Source organism: Carica papaya, chromosome 4 (assembly GCF_054855325.1).
Source record: "Carica papaya isolate Zhongbai chromosome 4, ASM5485532v1, whole genome shotgun sequence".
Taxonomy (NCBI): domain Eukaryota; kingdom Viridiplantae; phylum Streptophyta; class Magnoliopsida; order Brassicales; family Caricaceae; genus Carica; species Carica papaya.
In genome coordinates, this window is record NC_142312.1 from 20,531,730 (window position 1) to 20,551,440 (window position 19,711).

The 19,711-nt window shown below is 34.6% G+C and overlaps 1 protein-coding gene across 5 annotated transcripts in view; it reads right to left on the bottom strand.

Moving 5' to 3' along the window:
- Positions 1–12,925: 12,925 nt before the first annotated feature.
- The window catches only part of LOC110825725 (MraZ), a 63,254-nt gene continuing 56,468 nt past the window's right edge, over positions 12,926–19,711 (bottom strand). For 4 of the 5 annotated variants that reach the window (XM_088218100.1, XM_088218099.1, XM_088218095.1 and 1 more), the window contains one exon: positions 12,926–13,418. In XM_088218100.1, the coding sequence (XP_088074226.1) occupies positions 13,259–13,418 (160 nt within the window). In that variant the 3' untranslated portion in view covers positions 12,926–13,258. Of the gene's footprint in view, positions 13,419–14,728; positions 15,617–19,711 lie in introns of those variants that run through there. The other variant, XM_088218098.1, reaches the window with a different exon arrangement.

The following is a 19,711-nucleotide window of genomic DNA, read 5'->3' on the forward strand; positions in this document are numbered from 1 at the left end:
GAAATATGGTACAAAAGATTGGACATCACTCCTTTAAAACTCTAGTCAAAGTTCTTAAAACTTATAATAAAAAACTTTCTATCAATGAAAATGAGTTTTTATGTGATGATTGTCAATTTGGCTAATCTCATTTACTTCATTTTGTACCGTCATAATCTCATTCTACTCAACCCCTTGGACTAGTTCACACAGATGTAGATGGGTTTTTTTTTGTTGTCTCAACACGTGGATTCAAATACTACATTTTCTAGATGATTGTAGTAGGTTTATTGGGCTATTTCCATTAAAACGAAAATAAGATGTAGCAAAAGTTTTCAAGAATTTTAAAACACTAGTTGAGAACCAGTTTGATAAGAAAATCAAATGCATTCAGTCAAACATGGGGCGAGAGTGTCTAAGAATTGCTAGTTTCTTACAAATGCATGGAATCAAAGCTCAACATTCACGTCCTCATACATCTCCTCAAAATAGGAGAGCTGAGATAAAGCATAGACATGTAGTTGAAACAAGGCTTATATTATTAGCATAATATAAGTTTCTTCTAAAATATTGGCCTGAGACTTTCCTCATAACAGTGTTCTTTATTGATAGGCTCCCAATGTTTTTGTTAGATAACATGTGTCCTCTGAAAAAATTTCAACATAAGAAACCAAAATATAAGTCCCTGAAAATCTTTGGTTGTGCTTGTTTTCCCTGTTTGAGACTCTATCAGACATAAAAGTTCTAATACCACTTTACAAAGTGTGTTTTTCTTGGCTACAACAGCTCTTATAGAAAGACATAAGTGCCTTAGTTCCACTGAAAAACTTTACATTTTAAGGCATGTTGCTTTCAATGAAAAAAACTTCCTTTTTCATAATAATTTTCTAAACACAAAAGCACCAAAAATCCAAACCTCAGTTACAACACCCTACTGGCTCACCTCTACAACTAAGATCTCCAATACAAATCTAGCACCTAACACTTGTTTATCTGATACAAACACTCAAGATGTTTCTATTGTAGTAGAGCAAGTCCATGAAGTTGAGTCCAAAACATCACAATATGAGGATTGTGAAATGAGATTATTAGTTGAAAGACAATTTAATCTCCAACAATATGACTTTGGTTAAGTACCAGGCTATGTAAACGATTAAGCAATAAACGCTTAAACATATGACCTTGAAATGCTTCAACAATCTATTAATTACAATAACAAGAATCACAACAGGAAGAAAGTTATGCTCAAAGAATGATAACAAAAGCTAAGGTTGGAACTTATAAGCCTAAATAGTTTTCTTCAGACTTTCATTTATACCTTACAAAGTGTTCATAATCAATGTTAACTGAACCTACCTCAATTAGTGAAGCATTAAAGTCTAAGCCCTAAAAATTAGCTATAGAAGAAGAATTAAAAGCCTTAAAGCTAAACAACACCTGATCTCTAGTTCCATGCACATCTTCAATGAATATTATTGGTAGAATATGGGTATTCAGAATTCAAAAAGAAAAATGTGGATGGTAGTTTCTAGAGGTGCAAAGCAAGGTTAGTAGCAAAGGAGTTCTATCAGAATGTAGGAATTGATTATGGTGACAGTCTTGTAGTTAAAGTCTCGACCATTAGAGTTATCCTTGCTACTACTATAATAGAAAATTGGGTGTTAAGGTAACTTGATATAAATAGTGATATATAAGAGCTAGTTTATATGCAACAATGTGAGGGGTTTGAAGAAAAAGGCAAAATCAACTATATCTACAAGCTTAATAAAGCCTTATATGGCTTAAAATAGGCACCTAGGGTTTGGTTTGAAAAGCTTAGGAAAACCTTGCTAAATTGAGGCTTCAAGAGCTCAAAATGTGATTCCTCACTCTTCATCTTGTAAAACAAAGGTGAAATCATGTTTGTACTCATATATGTTGATGATTTTATCCAAATGGGTAAGAATCCTACCTTACTTAAAAGGTTTATGCAATAGCTGGACAAATTGTTTGCCTTGAAGACTTTAGGTTCACTGCCTCTTTTTCTTAAAATTGAGATAACAAGGGATTATATGTGACAAAGTTTATTGAAGAGCTATTTAAGAGAACATATATGTAAAAATCTAAGTCATATTCTACATCTGTCATTCTTAATGTTGCACAGATTGCTCAAAAAAGAGAACCACTTAGAAATCCAACATTATACAGGAAAATCATTAGTTCATTACAATACTTAACTCACACTAGACCAAATATTGCTTTTGTCATCAACAAGCTAAGTCAGTTTTTGCAACAACCTACAACTAAACACATGAATGCAGTCAAAAGAGTTTTAAGATATCTAAAGGGCACAAAAGAATTTGGTCTTCATATACAGTCATGTAACAGCTATACTCTTACAAGGTTCAAATGCAGACTGAGCATGTAACAGGGATGGCAAGAGATTGACAGTTGGTTATTATGTGTATTTTAGCTCAAGTTTAATTTCCTAGAGCTTTAAAAAGTAACATGTGGTGGAAAGATCTAATGTTGACTCCAAGTACAGGTCCTTAGTGTAGGATTTCAAAACAAACTAAATCTAAAATCAAATAACCATGCTCATATTGAAGCAAAAGGATTAGATCTGTAATTGGAAGTATACCAAAATTCATAGTGGAAGAAATCTTCGCGTTATACGGTAGATCTTCTAAATCAACAAATGGTTCTATAGAGCTTTCAAACTCTCTTTTTCTTTACTGATGGGATAACAGAAAAATAAACACTGCTTACAATTCAGGGACTATAACCGTCTTTTATATCGTCAAGTTTTGTTATTTTTGATTTAGTCTGATTTAGCCCATTATAAAATCAGAAAATAACACTTTTTGTCTCTACACAAAAAGAGGCTCACACTTTAATTTGATGCAATAAGGTCCAAACTACTTTTAATCGTACTAGATCACTTTAAACAGACCTAATTAAATCGCAGCGGAAGATAAAAAACAATCCAATCTGATCTATTTATATTTAAAAATTATATTGCAGGTTAAATATCAAATCTAAAACATATCTGGTAGCGAGTTCTCAAATTAAAATTATTCGAAAATACAAATATTTTATGCGTATACACCGAAATTAATATTTACTGTTCGAACTATTTTATTAACGAAACCCACCCAAGATTGATGTGTTAAAATTTTCTCACAAAACTTTAATTGAAAAATTCTCCAATTTTCTTTTTGGTGTGCAGCTACCTTTTCTAGTTCTCTTCTCTACACTTTTTCAAAAGCTCTACACACACATATATATATATCTATATATCATATACATATATATAGGTGGCATGGGTAGAGGAGTTCCTTTTGAACTCTCCCTGTAGAAGTCCAAATTTATTTGGATTCATCCACCTTTTCTTTTTTTTACAACTAAATATTTACATATATATCTCATATATATATGTTTATCCTTTTTAATTATTATTATTTAATAAAATAATTTTATAAACCAATTTAATTTTAAATTAAATTTTACAATAATTTCAATTATTATAATATACATATTATATTATTAAACTAATAATATAATAACCAAAATATAAATATTAATTTTCTATTTAAAAAATAGAAAAATTCAATTTATCTCAAATATTAATTATATTCTCGATGCTAGCAAAGAATATAATAATATTCTATTTATACTAAAAATTTTATTTATTTGATTAAATTAAATTCTTTAATTTAATTCTCAAATAATTAAAATAATTAATCTATTCAATAAAAGTCAGAACACTCGTTAGTGTGCAATCCTATAGGTTCAACACTAAACCCGTAGCAAGTTAGTCAAACTAATTTATTAATTAAGATTGAATCTAACAACACCCTTCAACGACTGAATAATATAAAATGCACAATTACTCTCAAGAACCTGTTAAAGAAATATATAATACTTTCTTCTGTCATTACTGCTCCGGGTTAACCGTTGGATATGATTTAACTGTTAAATCTCAATAGGTAACCAACTATACTTCATGTCAATTATAATTGACTAATGAATGACATAAGAAACTCTTTTCTTTCTTCATTCAACTGCCATGTCCAAGATCTTAATTTAGTTATTATAATAAATGACAACATATACCTTAAACTTATTACCCAAGTTGATAGATTCTATCTTGATCAATCATTAATTTTATAAGTATTTAATCACACTTAATATCATTTTAATTATAGTTCTATGGCTATAGGTGTCTAGAATCAAAGTATAATAAATGACTTATCAATTAATATAATGATATCATATTTAAGAAAATTTTTACATCTCATCAAAATAAGAGAATACTCTATTGACAGTTTAAGATAATATTAACCATTAGAAATTTTCAATTGGGTCGGTTCAATGATCATATCTCTATATGCATCATCTATATATGTGATTTAATCAATGAGATCAACTAATTTTTATCTTATAGAGACTAACACATATATATTAGTCTTACTGGATCATTAATGTCTCATTTTAATTATCCAATGACTAAGAACTTTTTAAATTATATCATTAAAGGTTTTACTCTCATTATCAAGATTCTTATCTTGATGTAAAACTTAAAAATTTAATTAAGAACTTTATCATATAAATTAAATGATAAAATAATAAATATAATAATAAAATACTATTTTCATATATTAAAATAAATTGTCAAATAATAGTATATTCAATATATTATACGAATAATTGGATTGTGAACATAATACTTATATCCCCAACAAACACATGGCCCTATGGAGCTTTCAAACTCTCTTTTTCTTTACTGATGGGATAACAGAAAAATAAACCCTACATATAATTTGGGGACTATAACCATCTTTTATATAGTCAAGTTTTGTTATTTCTGATTTAACCTATCATAAAATCAGAAAATAATATTTTTTTGTCTCTACACAAAAAGAGGCTCACATTTAATTTGATGCATTAAAGTACAAACTACTTTTAACCGTATCATATCACTTTAAACGGATCTAAGTAAATCGATAGCCTTTTATGCACAATAAACCCACATATAAGCCTACATAGTTAATTAAAACCCAACAATCTCCCACTTTGGTTATATAGCCACTTTATAATTGAGTATTAACAACTTTATAAGTATTCATAATTTGTTATCAATACATGAATGCATCCTTAAACAATTCAGTCCATCAATCATATCAAAATAGGATCAAAGCGGTCTTAAGTATAATTATCATAGATAGACCCATTAATGGTCACGTATGTTAATACAACCGAATGACATGGATCAAACATGGATGACAATATGAAAATTGCATGCTATGTGATCCGAGCATGTCTATTTCTAACTGGTCATGCGTTAACCTTAGTGAGATCAACTTTAAGTAAATTTAGAGATATAATTCAAACCAAATCAATATAAATGAAATGAACTACCAAATATTAAACCATATCCATAGTATAAAACTCATGATATGTCTGTATCATAAAAGCAACTATGGTATAAAACTTCCACTGAAACTATACATCATCAAGAGGTACAACACCCATATGAGAAATGTGTTCATAAAAGATCTTAGGTGTTAATCTCTTAGTGAGTGAATCTGCAATCATAGAGTTCATCCCGATGTACTTTATTGATATTTGTTTACTATGAACTCTTTCTTTAATAACGAAGAACTCGATATCTATATATTTTTATTTCCTTAAGCTCTTGTTATTATTGAAATACATAACTGCAGATTTATTGTCACAAAATATCTTTAGTGGTCTTTCAATTTCATCTATAATGTGCATTCTAGTGACAAAATTTCGCAATCATATTCTTTGATTGGATGCCTCATAACATGCTATAAACTCTACTACCATAGAGGAAAAAGCTATGAGTGTTTATTCAGCACTCTTCTAAGAAATAGCTTCCCCAACAAGCAAGCAGATATAACCTAATATGGATTTCGTATTGTCTTGATATTTGGCGAAATCAAATTCAAAATAACTAATGATCTCTAATTGATCTGACCTCATATATGTGAGCATGTACTCTTTCATCCTCTATAGATACCACATAAAGCGTTTGACTACTTTCTAATGATCCATATTGATTACTCAAATATCTCCTTAGCATCTTAATAATTTATACAATATCTGAACGCGTACAAACTTGTGCATATATAAGACTCCCTACAGTTGAAGGATAAGAATTTTTGCATCTTTTTAGTCTCAAAATCATTCTGGGGTGTTGACTTGGAGTAAAATTATCTCTTTTAGACATAAGAGTGTCACTTGGTTTATGGTTTTACATGATAAATCTCTTAAAAACTTTTTTGATATAACTCTTTTACGATCCTGGTGTATCTGGATCTGTAATACAAAAGAAACGTCATTAAGATCTTTTATCTCAAATTTCTTTATCAGAAATCTATTGGTTTCGTGTAATAAACCCATATTATTGTTGGCAAACAGTATGCCATCGACATATAAAACTAAAAAAATATGTTTACTCTAACTGAAGTTATGATATACATAATTTTTTATTACATTTATCTCAAAACCGAATAAGACAATGACTTGATAGAATTTATGATAACATTGACAGGAAGTCTGCTTAAGTCTATAGATGAATTTTTTTTAGTTTACAAACCATTTGCTTTGCATCACTTGATACAAAGTTTTCTAGGTGCACCATAAAAATTTTCTTCATCAATGTCACAATTGAGAAACGTTATCTTAATATCTATCTGATGCAACTCAATATCAAAATGTGTCACTAAAATTATTATAGTTCTGAAAGAGTCTTTTAATAAAACTTGAGAGAATGTCTCTTTATGATCGATGCATTCTTTCTGTATGAAGCCCTTAGAGACAAGATGTGTCTTGCACATCTCCATATTGTCTTTCGAAACCTTTTTGGTTTAAAAAATCCATTTGTAACCAATGGATTTCGCACCTTCAAGCAATGAGACAAGATCCATAATGTCATTGTCCTTTATGGACTTAAATCTCTTCATTCATGACATCAATCCACTTTTGAAAGTTAGAACTTATCATGACTTGATAGAAGTTGATTGGATCATCTTCCACAATTCCAATGTCAACCTCATATTTTTAGAAAAATACAATATAATTATCCAGAATTGCATTTTTCCTCTCTCTAGTGGATCTATTTAACGACATTGGTTCTTGAGGTTATGGAGTTCATTCTTCAGGAACAACTTCTTGAGAATAAATGAGAGGTACAATGACATTATCTTGATCTCCAATTGCTTCTTGAACAATGTCAGGTATGAGAATTTGATCTTGATCATTGTCAATAGCAACTAAGGGAATATTAATGTATTCTCCTTCAAAGACAAGATCCTAAACTCTCTCTATCCTTGCAAACTCAACATCCCTAAGGAATCAAACATTTTCTATTTCAAAACATGTATTTATAGTGGGATCATAAAATTTGTAACCCCTGCATCTTTCAGAATAACTAATAAAATAGCAACTAATAATTATTAAATCTAGTTTCTTTTCATTCAACCTATAAAACTTAACCTCAGCTGGACATCTTCAAATGTGCAAATCTTTAAACTATGCTTCTTACCTGTCCAAAACTCATAAGGAGTCTTTCTAGTCGCTTTAGTTGGAACTCTGTTGAGTATATATGTTGCAGTCTTGGATGCTTCTCCTAAAAAAGATTCAAATAAGGTAGAATGATTAATCATACTTTTCATCATATCTTTAAGTGTTCTATTTTTTCTTTCAGCAGCATCATTCATACTAAGTGAACTCGACATGGTGCACTATGGGATGATATCGTATTCCTCTAGGAATCTAGCAAATAGTTCTGGATGCTATTCACCTGATATGTTATATTTACTATAATATTCACTATCACGATCAGATATGACAACTTTAATTCTTTTGTTAAATTGGTTTTTAACTTCGACTTTAAAACTTTTGAACATATCTAGTGATTGTGATTTTTCATGAATGAGATAAAAGTAGTCATATCTGCAATAGTCATATATGAATATTATAAAGTATTGTTGATCATTCCAAAAAACCATAGAGAATGATTCATATATGTTTGTATGAATAAGCTCTAATACATCCATAGTCTTGTTGGCATTCAATCTCTTAATATTTGTCTGTTTTCCCTTAATACAATTAACATACATGTCAAAATCTACAAAATCAAGAGGATAAAAAATTTCATTCAACACAAGTCTCTCTATTATCCTTTTGGAGATATGATCTAATCTCTTGTTTATTCTCACTGGTTAATTAACAGTTTACATCTTGTGTGCTCACATGTAAGAATTCATTAAAAGAAGCAATTGTATCAAATAAATAAAGATTATCATGACCTTATAAAGAACAAGTACCAACCATCTTTGAAAAAGACTAAATATCTCATTTTCATAAGAACAATAATAACCAAATTTGTTCAAAACAAAAATAGAAATTAAATTCTGTCTAAATGATGGTACAACATAAGTCTCATTCAAATCCAAATAATAACCAGTTTTTAATAATAATCTAAATGTGTCAATCGCTCTAACTTCCACTAACTTGTTGTCACCAACATAAATAAATCTGCCATTTTCACGTGGCTTTCGACAACTCAAGCAATCTACACAGACACACTGATGTGAGTTATTGCACCAAAATCTATCTATCATGTGTGTCTAGGTAACGAAGTTAAATTAATATCAAAACAGACAAAGTTAAAAAGTATACCTTTTGATGACCTACAATTTTACAAAAGAAACAAACATCCATAGTTTGTATCTTCTGTTGTTTCTTCTATGGTGCTTGAACGACAACACTTTTACTTGTTTTTTTTTTATTCTTGTTGTCCTTTGAGATCATGACTAAGTCAGCACTTTTTGTCTTCTCATGCTTTAGCCTTTCCTTCTCCTGAATACAGTGAGAGATGAGCTTATTAAGAGACTATGATTCCTTTTGATAATTGTAGCTCACTTTAAACTGACTAAATTGTGGTGGAAGAGATATCAAAATAAAGTGCACTAGTAATTCTTCTGATACTTCCAATCATAGTGCCTTGAACTTAGAATGTATATGAGATATTTCCATAATGTACTCCCTTATGTTTCATTTTCCTTTATATCTCATGAAAATAAGGTTTGTTAAGAGTGTACTAGTTTCGGCCTTCTCATTGTTAGCAAAACGTTTCTCGAGGACCTCAAGAAAATCCCTAGTCGTAGCGATCTTATTGGACATAGTGCCCTGAAAACGTTCTTAAATGACATATTTCATGACCAACAAACTTATACAGTTCGATCATTCTCACTGTTCCATCTCCATCTTATCCTCAAGGGTACTTTTAAAAATAAATGGATTGGGTTGATCGACTTATAAAGCAAGATTCAACTCCATAACTCTAAGAACAATACAAACATTCTTTTTCTATGCCTTGAAGTTTGTGGCATTTTATATTGAGATGGAATTAACATTCGTGGAGATATTTGCAGCAGAACTAGAAACTGAACAAAGAACATACGACAACCAGTTAGTCAATACTCACATAAAACTATAAAACCATAAACATTAATAATGAATTTAAATAAAGGTAAATCTCATCCCAAAATATCGGAATAGAATCTTAACTTGTAAGTGATATCTTGTAATAGTAATTAAATAATAATAGTAAGAACACACCAAATAATAAATTTTCATTTGGGCTAATTTATAGTTCACATGATAAACTGAATAACTATCATGGACTTACTACCTCAAATTTGAATGCAATCATATTAAACTTTAATATTCCTTTAGGTTGATTAACATTCACATAAATCACACTTATATAACTGCTTATATTATGAAATAAATAAATTATACACAAGAGATGTAACTTTGGTGATATGTTGTGTAAATTAATTCATTTTAAAATGTATGCACATATACCAAGATTTAAATTCAAAATTAAACCAAATTTATCCTCTAAGAGAAAAAAATATATATCTAAAATATACTCAAAGTGTGGCCCAAAATTATCTTGAAAATTTACCCATCAAATTATGTTTTTTTGTCTAGTCAACGTTTGACCGTTGATGATCAAAGTTAACACTGATTGTTGACCGAGTTAGGTTGACCGTTGATCGAGTCAGGTTGACCAGGTTGGGTTAAACGTTGACAGGTCATTGACTGGGTGGGTTCCTACATAGGGTCGGGTCTGGCCGGGTTGTGCCTAGGCTAACTCATGCTTGGGCCAGATTGGTCTTAGGCTAAACCCTTCTGAACTTTAGGCCCACGCGAACGCAGGCCTCCCCTCTCCTTTATTTTCTTTTTCTCTTTTTTTTTTCCTTCGGCCTCAGGCTTGAGCCCATAGCTCAAAACCTAGGACAAGCCTCTTGGGCCCATGCTAGCCACTTGGATCTAACCCAGATCTGGGTCCAACTTCGAGGTTTCTTCAATGAAGAAGAAGAAGTCATTGCCACACCCTAGAATGACCCTCGGCTAGACGCCATTTTCAGGATCGTTTTATTTGATTCGTTAACTATAATAGTCATGACTTCGATGTTTGGCCCGAAGGCGACACCTTTTGCAGCCTAAATGGGTCCGAAAAACCCAATTATGCATTCTCTTCTTATCCCTTCATGCGGCAGCTCTTGGGTGCCGCTTTACTTCCTGCCACCACTCCCAGAAAGTCACGACTCGACCAGTGGTGCGACCATGAATTTGCGCCTCGTCGTCTGGTCGCAGGGCCGCGTGGCCTTGTGTCTGAAAGGCCACGCGATCGTGCGACCAAGAGGTTGTGCGATTGTGCGGCTTGATTCCAAAATCCAAATTTTAATTCCTTTTTTAAACTGAAACCAAATCTGAAAATAAAAAATTGTTACTTTAATCTGAATCGCGAATAAAAAAATTTAAAATTTCAATGATTCAAAATGAGTAGCTCTAATACCATTTGTAGTATTTCAAAACTAACTAGATCCAAAGACGCCTACATTTTAATTTGATACATTAAGTTTCAAATTATTTTTAACCGAACCAAATCATTTTAAATAGACTTAATTAAATCGATAATCTTTTATACATAACGAACCCACATATGAGCTCATACAATTGATTAGAACCCAACACTTAGCTCATCTCTCCTGTGAAATTACATGGTTAGAATCATTGCTTGCAGAGTTATTTATTTTTCTTTTAACAACTTAGGATACTTGGTGTGATAACATGAATATAAGTCAATTAGCAAGTGATCTAGTTTATCATGCAAGAAGCAAACACATAGAAGTAAACATTTATTTTATAAGGGATAAAATTCTTGACAGAAAATTTGAAGTGAGATATGTCTCTTATCAAGACCAAATTGCGAATTGTTCAACAAAAACTCGAAGTTGCTGCTCAATTCTACTACCGTTCAAGAAGCCAACTTGGAGTGATTGAGAGACCTCTCCCACTGCCAAGCTTGGAGGGGAGGGGCAGGGGCGGTTTGTCAAGAATAGTGCTATGATTATTATTATTGAAGCTGTTAAGAAACTTGTGACAAACAGCCAAGGGAAGACCATCAACAATGTGTCTGTGTACCTGCACTTGCAATTTACACAGTGCAAAATTACTCTCAGCCATGTAAACAAATAATAATTTGTTGTAACAAATTTTGACATTTATTGATAGTGTAGTTTTTTCATTTGAAGACTGATTGTTATAACAAATAATAATTAACATTTTAAAACGTGTTGCGAGGAAAGCTTTTATCGAAAAATTAGAAATTTATAAAAATTAGAAATTAGAAATTTATCCCAAATAATCTAAGAATATATTACTGAAAGATAGTATTTGATAAAACGATTTATCATGGGTTTTTATTATTCATTTGCATATATATATATATATTCATATATATATATCTATGTATGTGTATAAATGGAACAATATGACATACAAAAAAAAAAAAAAAACACTAAAAATACAACTTAGAAGTCATAAAGCTAATTGAAAATATAATTATGGAGTTGCATATTTTGATTTATAAACAGTTTTCAGGATACTCCTTTTGGTAGTTGTGAAATTCTTGTTAAACTAAATATTTTCAATAAAAATGTCTTTTAATATTATTTAAAGAAATAAGTGTTGAAATTATTATCTAAGTAAAAATTTTTATTTTTAACCCAGATAGTTGTAAATATTGAAACGGAGAAGAACTATATATAAAAAAATAAATAAATTAAAATGAAAACTACTTTGTTTTAATAAAAATAATTACAGCACTAAAACAATAAAAAAACTAAAAAATAATTTAATTTGAATTATTATTTGCATAGTAATATTCATTAATGAATTATTTGATAGTTAAATAATTTTTCAATAAAAATATTTTAAATAAAAATTTAGTATTTTTCAGTGAAAATAAAGGATCTTGAATTATTTTTCTTCTTACATACATACATACATACATACATACATTCCGCCTTCTTGAATTATAACTCAAAAAACTCAATCAATAAACATCAGCATAAAATTAATTTTTGGGATATCTATAATAAAAGAATTTCTAATTTTGTATTTTCCCCACAAACCTATTTTTTTAAAAGATATTGACACTTCCAAATTAGAGAAAAATATTTTTCCAGAGATTTTTACGAGTGAAAGTAAAAGAATATGCAAAAAAAACTGATTTGTCTTTTAAGAAGGTAGAAAGTCAAAAAGATTTTACCCAAATGGCATAAAACTGATATATATATATATATATATATTATACTACCCAATTATAAAAACTAGGATCATATAAATTCTCAATTATGTACGTACAAGATAAGACAAAAATATTAAAGAACACAAATATTATAAATCTAAATTATATACTGAAAAAAAGAAAAAAAAGAAATGGATTCAGTATGCGTTTAACTAAAAATATATTAGAAAAAAAGAACAGAAAAAAAATTCAACATCGAAAAAACAGAATGAAGAAAACAATTCAACAGGTCTAAATGTTGTAGAAAGATTAGTACACACATATGTATTAGTTTTTTGAACGAAGAAATATATGTATTAATTACAATGCATAAACATATTCATGTTTATATCCATAAAGAATAATCTGTCTACACAGTTTGTTTATAGCAATCAATGGAAACCATCTTAATTGTGAAAGGGAAAGAACAAAGGACACGTTTCCTATAACTTTATATACATATATATACTTGCAAAAGTCTAAAACTGCAAACTATACACTTTGTACAGTCTCCAAAATCTTAGAGGGGAATGCAGTGCCGGGACAGAAGATTAGTCAACTTCCATTTGAGCTGAACAGAAGACCTGAGGTTTTACCATTTGGTTTCTATGAGTTCCAAGTTCAACAAGTAGGCTCGTGAGCCCAAAATGCATCTGGATCGGGACAGAAAAGAGAAAAATCTTGAATTTCCAAATTTGCAATGTGCCAATCGACAAAACGCGCTTGTATTGACTTGAATAATAAGAGAATTGTTGGCAAAAGCCACCACTTATCATCCTCCCTATCAATAAAACATAGTTAAAACGATAATCAGAGAGCTGGAGCCAAAAGGAAATGAAACTTAATTATAAACATCTACGCATACCCCATATGCAAAAGTAGAATATTCAGTATAACAGACTTTCAAAGAATGAAATCAAGTGACACTCAACAGAATCTATCAACAATTCAAGCAATTTAATTATAACTAAATTAATTTTATTTATATTGTGAGTTTCATTATGTTAAATTTGTCCTTTCACTTGTTAAAAAAGAATCACAAAGACATTTAACTTGAATTGAACATGAAAATGACTTGGCATTAAAATACTATTTTTATTCGAATTTATATCCCCTTTATATGTTATTTCTATTTCTATTTGATATAAAGTACATCTCTGTCAAAGCGAAGTGTACAGTAGTTGAAAAGAAACCGAAGTTTGAGACTTCTGATATGCTCAACCTCTTAACCCTGCTGGAACCATTTTATATTAATAAACTGTTTGACACCAGAATTTGGATTTTGGAACCTTCAGGTTGATACACTTAAAAGCCTTTCTTTAATCCCCTCATTAAACACCTAACCTCTAACCAGCTAAAAGTTACCAAGGAATTTTTAAAAGCTCCACTTCCATCAAAGGTAAAGGTGTTTGCATGGACGGCCACCTATAAAGGTTTAGCATTAATAAGGCATTACAAGTCCATCGCCTTAATCATGGATGGCGATCTATTAAAGGTCTAGCATTAATAAGGCTTTACAAGTCCATAGCCTTAATCAAGCTTTGTCTATAGGTATCTATGTCATATGCTGCAAAGGAAAGGAAACACAAATTATGAGACAGCTTGGAAAATGTGGACCAAAGTACTATATCTGTTTGGTCTATGTTGGGTCATCCTCCTACAAAGGAAAAGCTTGTTGAGCTCAGCATTCAGGGGGAAAATGTTTGGAAGGTGGTGAAAATCCTTAGGCAATGGGCACTTTTTGCTGGATCATAAATTATATGGCTTGAAAAAAACCGTAGGATGATTGAACTGAAGGCAAATGATACTTTGAATTTGATTATTGTTGACATGAATATTTTGTTATTTAAATAATTGTAATATTCTTTTTATAAAGTTCATACTATTAATTTCTCTCATAATATTATAATTATTTACGATTCCTACCACAAGGGTAATTTTTTTATTTATACTTAAAAATTATATATGTGTGTAACACCAAAATATATAATAAAAATAAATTAAATATTTTTTTCTAAATTTCTATATGATATTAGAGCAAAATAAGACTATTTTAAGAGTTTAATTTTTAAGATTTCTTTCAAATCCTAAAATATTTTCAACACCCACCCAAATGGAGTCCTAACCTCATTGTCGGCCTGCCACCCTTCTCCAGTGAGCGTCTCTACCCTACCCAATCCCCTTGCTTCGGTCGCGCATGGCAATTCGGCCGACTGCTGCTTCTCCTTCGCACTCTCTCTCTTATTCACACTAGTAGCCGTCTCTCTCTTATTAGCGCCCGACCTGACCCGCGCAGCATCTGCTTCTTCTCCGCCCGTCCGTGCATTGCAGAATCGGTTCGTATCTCTCTAATTCGCGCCCGATCCAACCCGCACAGCTCTCCTCCGCCCAACTGTGCATCGCAGACTTGGTCTTCCTGAACCACCTGCCTTCGTTCGCGACAGCCCTCTTGCACGGTTTCTCCATTCGCGCAGGGGTCTTGTTTCGCAACTCCGCCTTTCACGCAGCTGTGCACGGTTGCCATTTTTTTCTAGTCGAGTTTTTGTTTTTTTGGCCAGCTGCACGCACTCTTCTTTCTTCTCCTGTGTTGTCGCAATCTGGTCCATTTTTTACCACTGTTTGCAGTGTTGCTCCTCGTCAACTTCGGATTTTGTGGTACCTTCCTCTCATATCCGACCTTGGCTTTTGTTTTTCGATATTCTTCTCCGATCTCATACCAATTTTTTGACCCCTTTGGTGTAACAGCCCCGGAAATTTAAAATGAAATATGTGTATTAAAAAATGTCAAATGCGGAAGCGAAGTCAAAATTTTGATTAACATCCCTTACACTAAAACAAAAAACGTGCTCAAAATATAAAAGATCAAACTAATTAAAAGAGAAACTCGAAAGTAAAAGCTATGAATATGACTATGGAGTCTTTAGGCGTCCCCTTCGTCGTCTTCCTGCGGAACGGGCTCGGGAACAATGTCTTCCTGATCTGAAATGATTAAATAAGGAATGAGCTACACTAGTCCAGTAAAGACATCACGATATCTCACCGCACGGAGGTAAAGGTGGGTAGAAAACACAAAAAGACCAATGGAGCATAATATACAACAAATCCTTTTATCAATAATAAAACTTTTACCATCCACTTACCTCGGTGAAATTCATAAAAAACAATATACGAAAGCAATAACATTATCATCATCATGAAATCATATAAACTGTATGACATAATACTTATCACGCCTTTTGTAATTCAATCATTACACAACATATTTTTTCTCTTTTACCAGCCTACTAGTATCCATGGGGATCCATAGGGGTCCCGCTACCCGTGAACCCTTAACACTTGTAATCAGATTCCAGGGCCGTCCCCATACCCCGTCCGGTATAGGCGCAAAAACTATAAACCTCAATACCACGTCCGGTATGAGGGTGAAACGGGCCGTCCCCATACCCCGTCCGGTATGGGCGCCAAAACACATAGGGTCTCCATACCCCGTCCGGTATGAGAGACCATAATCCCGGTAGGGTTCCCTACGGACCCGGTCCGTCCACCATCTCCCAGGATATCTAGTCAGACTGATCACATTATACAATTATCAATTTACATAACTTTTCATTCCCCTTTTCCTCAGTCAGCATCATTAATTCACACACAAACAAGCAAAACAGTAATTTATGTCAAACAAGACAACATACAGCATCGGTTTCTCAGTCATTCAACCCATAATCAATAAAACAGTAAAATATGTACACGAAACTATGAAATGAAAACATCAGACCTCATACTGCATTTAAAACGTAAAATAGGCCAAATAACAGTTAACCGACAAACATACTAGACTCGAGCTCCATTAGCGACTTTAAGCAATTTCACACATTCGTTGATTCAAGAAATACCGTTTTATCATTTTTGAACTTTAATACCGTGATAGGAAATAGGGTGAGGGGTCCTTACTCGTTTCGGAGTCCGAACACGGCTCCACAGTGCGCCTACAGGCTGTCCCTAATTTTTCCTTAATTTTTTCCGGGGAACTGAAACGCACTACTAGTACCTGCACGTATTCCAAAAAGTCCCAAATTAGACCCAGGGCCCCTTTCGGCAAAGATCGCAATTCCGACACGGCGGCTCCGCCGTGCTCCGGCGACGGCGCTGCCGCAAGCGGCGGGATTCGCCTCGGGTTGGCCGTTTCCGGCCGAATTCGGCCACACTTACATCGGTCCCTGTGATAAAACAACCCTAGGGCCCTCGGGGGGCCAAAAAATTACGAAAAACCGAAGCTTACCGGCGGCGGTGCTCTCGGGTGCGGCGGCTCTCCGACGAGGTTCGTGTTTTGGTGATTCGGCTCCGATCAACTTGTAGAGAAAAGAATGGTGATCACGGTGATATAAAAATTGCAACAAACGGAGGCCGGGAAGGGCTTCATTGGAGGCAAAAACCGAGGGGCACGGTGGCGCCGCTGGGTGTCGGCCGTGTTTTCCGGCCGTTTGGCCGGGATTTTGGCCACAGGGGAACTCAGCGTGGAAAAACGAGTCGGAGGTATGAAATTTACCTCGATCGACGGTCGGAAAACTCCCCGGTGCGGCGGCGGGTGGCGGCGGCTGGTTCCTTCGGCGTCTGGTTCGTCTTCTCCGGCGAGGGCAGGCGGCTAGGGTTTTTGTGGTCAGGTGTGGGGGTTCTATTTATACCCTTTTGCCTTTTGATCTCAGCCGTCCATTTTGATTAAATCTGGGCCGTCTGTGCGCACGCTTGATCTGGGCCGTCCGTGCGCGCGGGGACGCATCTGGGCCGTCCGATCGCGCGCACGCGGATCACCCACGTGGGCCGTTCCCTGGTCGACGTGATCTTGCCACGCAGCAGGTCCTGGTTGGCCAGGGCTGCTGACTGGGCCGCTGACGTGGCTGCTGACGTGGCGCTCTTTTTTTTTTTAAAATTAAACTTAATAAATAAAATTAATAATATAATAACAAAAATGCCCAATTGTTTGGACGTTACAACTCTTCCCCCCTTAAAGAAATTTGGTTTCCCAAATTTGCCTCTTACTTTTGATCGAACAGATGGGGATACTGGGCTCTAAATTCTGATTCCAGTTCCCAAGTAGCCTCCCTGGGCGTGTGGTTCTGCCACACGACCTTTACAAATGATATTTCCCGGTTGCGGAGTATTCTGCTCTCTCGGTCCGTGATACCGACCGGTATTTCTTCATAAGACAAGTCCTCTTGGAGTGGAAGCGGTTCATGAGCCAAGACATGAGAAGGGTCCGTGTTGTACTTACGTAACATAGATACGTGAAACACGTTGTGAACCCGGGAGAGCTCAGGAGGCAGTGCAAGTCTGTAGGCAGCGGTACCAATCTTGTCTAAGATTTCAAAGGGTCCAATATATCTGGGGTTTAATTTTCCCCTCCTGTCGAACCTACTAATTCCCTTTAAAGGAGTGACCTTAAGAAACACCCGGTCGCCTTTCTCAAAAGCTAGGTCTCTCCTCCGGGTATCTGCATAACTCTTCTGCCTACTCTGAGCTGTCTGAATGTTCTTCTTGATTTTAACTATCTTGGACGTGGTCTCCTCTACCAACTCCGGGCCGAACAATCTTCTATCGCCCACTTCCTCCCAACAAATCGGTGACCTGCACGGGCGCCCATATAGCGCCTCATATGGAGCCATGCCGATACTTGCTTGGTAGCTGTTGTTGTAGGCAAACTCTATCAGGGGTAGATGGTCGTCCCAATGGCCCCCGGAGTCAAGGACACAAGCTCGGAGCATATCCTCAAGCGTACGAATTGTCCATCAGTTTGGGGATGGAAGGCAGTACTAAGAGACAACTTTGTTCTCATAGCTTGCTGGAAACTATTCAAAAACCGAGAAGTGAATCTGGGGTCCCTGTCGGATACCACTGTCACTGGGACTCCATGCAGTCTGACTATCTCCCAGATATACATTCTTGCCAACTTGTCCAAAGAATCAGTTATTCTGATGGACAGGAAGTGGAAAGACTTAGTGAGTCGATCAACAATTACCCATATAGCATCATGTCCTGATCGTGCCTTGGGTAGTCCCGATACGAAGTCCATGGTGATATGTTCCTACTTCCACTCTGGAAACGGTAAAGGCTGAAGTAACCCACCTGGGCGTTGATGTTCTGCTTTGACCTGCTGACATACCAAGCACTTAGATACAAAGTCGGCTATATCTCTCTTCATCCCATACCACCAGAACCGAGGTCGCATAGTTTGGTACATTTTTGTACTTCCTGGATGCATGGCAAATCTTGAACTATGGGACTCCGTCATGATGTCTCTTTTTAACTCACTGTCGTCTGAGACACACACTCTATCCTTGAAACGAATCGATCAGTCGGCAGAGATCTGAAATTCTGAACTCACTCCCTGTTCTGCATCCTTCTTGCGGGTTACTAGGGCGGGGTCGACGGACTGGGCTTCCTTTATTCTTTGGATTAACTCGGGTTGGACTGCTAGGTGGCCCAAACATGTGGCCCTCTTCAGATCTCGCAGCCGAACCTGCTGCGTGGCCCCAATTGACCTGCATTCTGAAACCATTAAATGGGATAGGGTGCCTGCACTTTTCCTGCTGAGGGCATCAGCTACTACGTTGCCCTTACCTGGATGGTATAGGATGTCACAATTATAGTCTTTGGGGAGTTCCATCCACTTTCTCTGACGCATGTTGAGATCCTTCTGAGTGAAGATGTGCTTCAAACTCTTATGATCGGTATAGATCTGAAAAGTCTTTCCATACAAATAATGGCGCCAGGTTTTCAAGGCGTGTATGATTGCGGCAAGCTCCAAGTCATGGGTAGGATAGTTCTTCTCATGATTCTTTAGCTGTTTAGACCCATATGCTATAACTTTTCCATGCTGTATCAGGACACAACCCAGACCCAGATAGGAGACATCACTATAAACTGTATACCCTCCTGATCCACTCGGTAGAGCCAGCACGGGTGCAGTAGTCAGTCGCTTTTTCAATTCTGAAAAACTCCTTTCGCAGTCCTCATTCCATTCAAACTTTGCATTCTTCTTTGTGAGTCGGGTTAGAGGAGCTGCTAGACTAGAGAACCCTT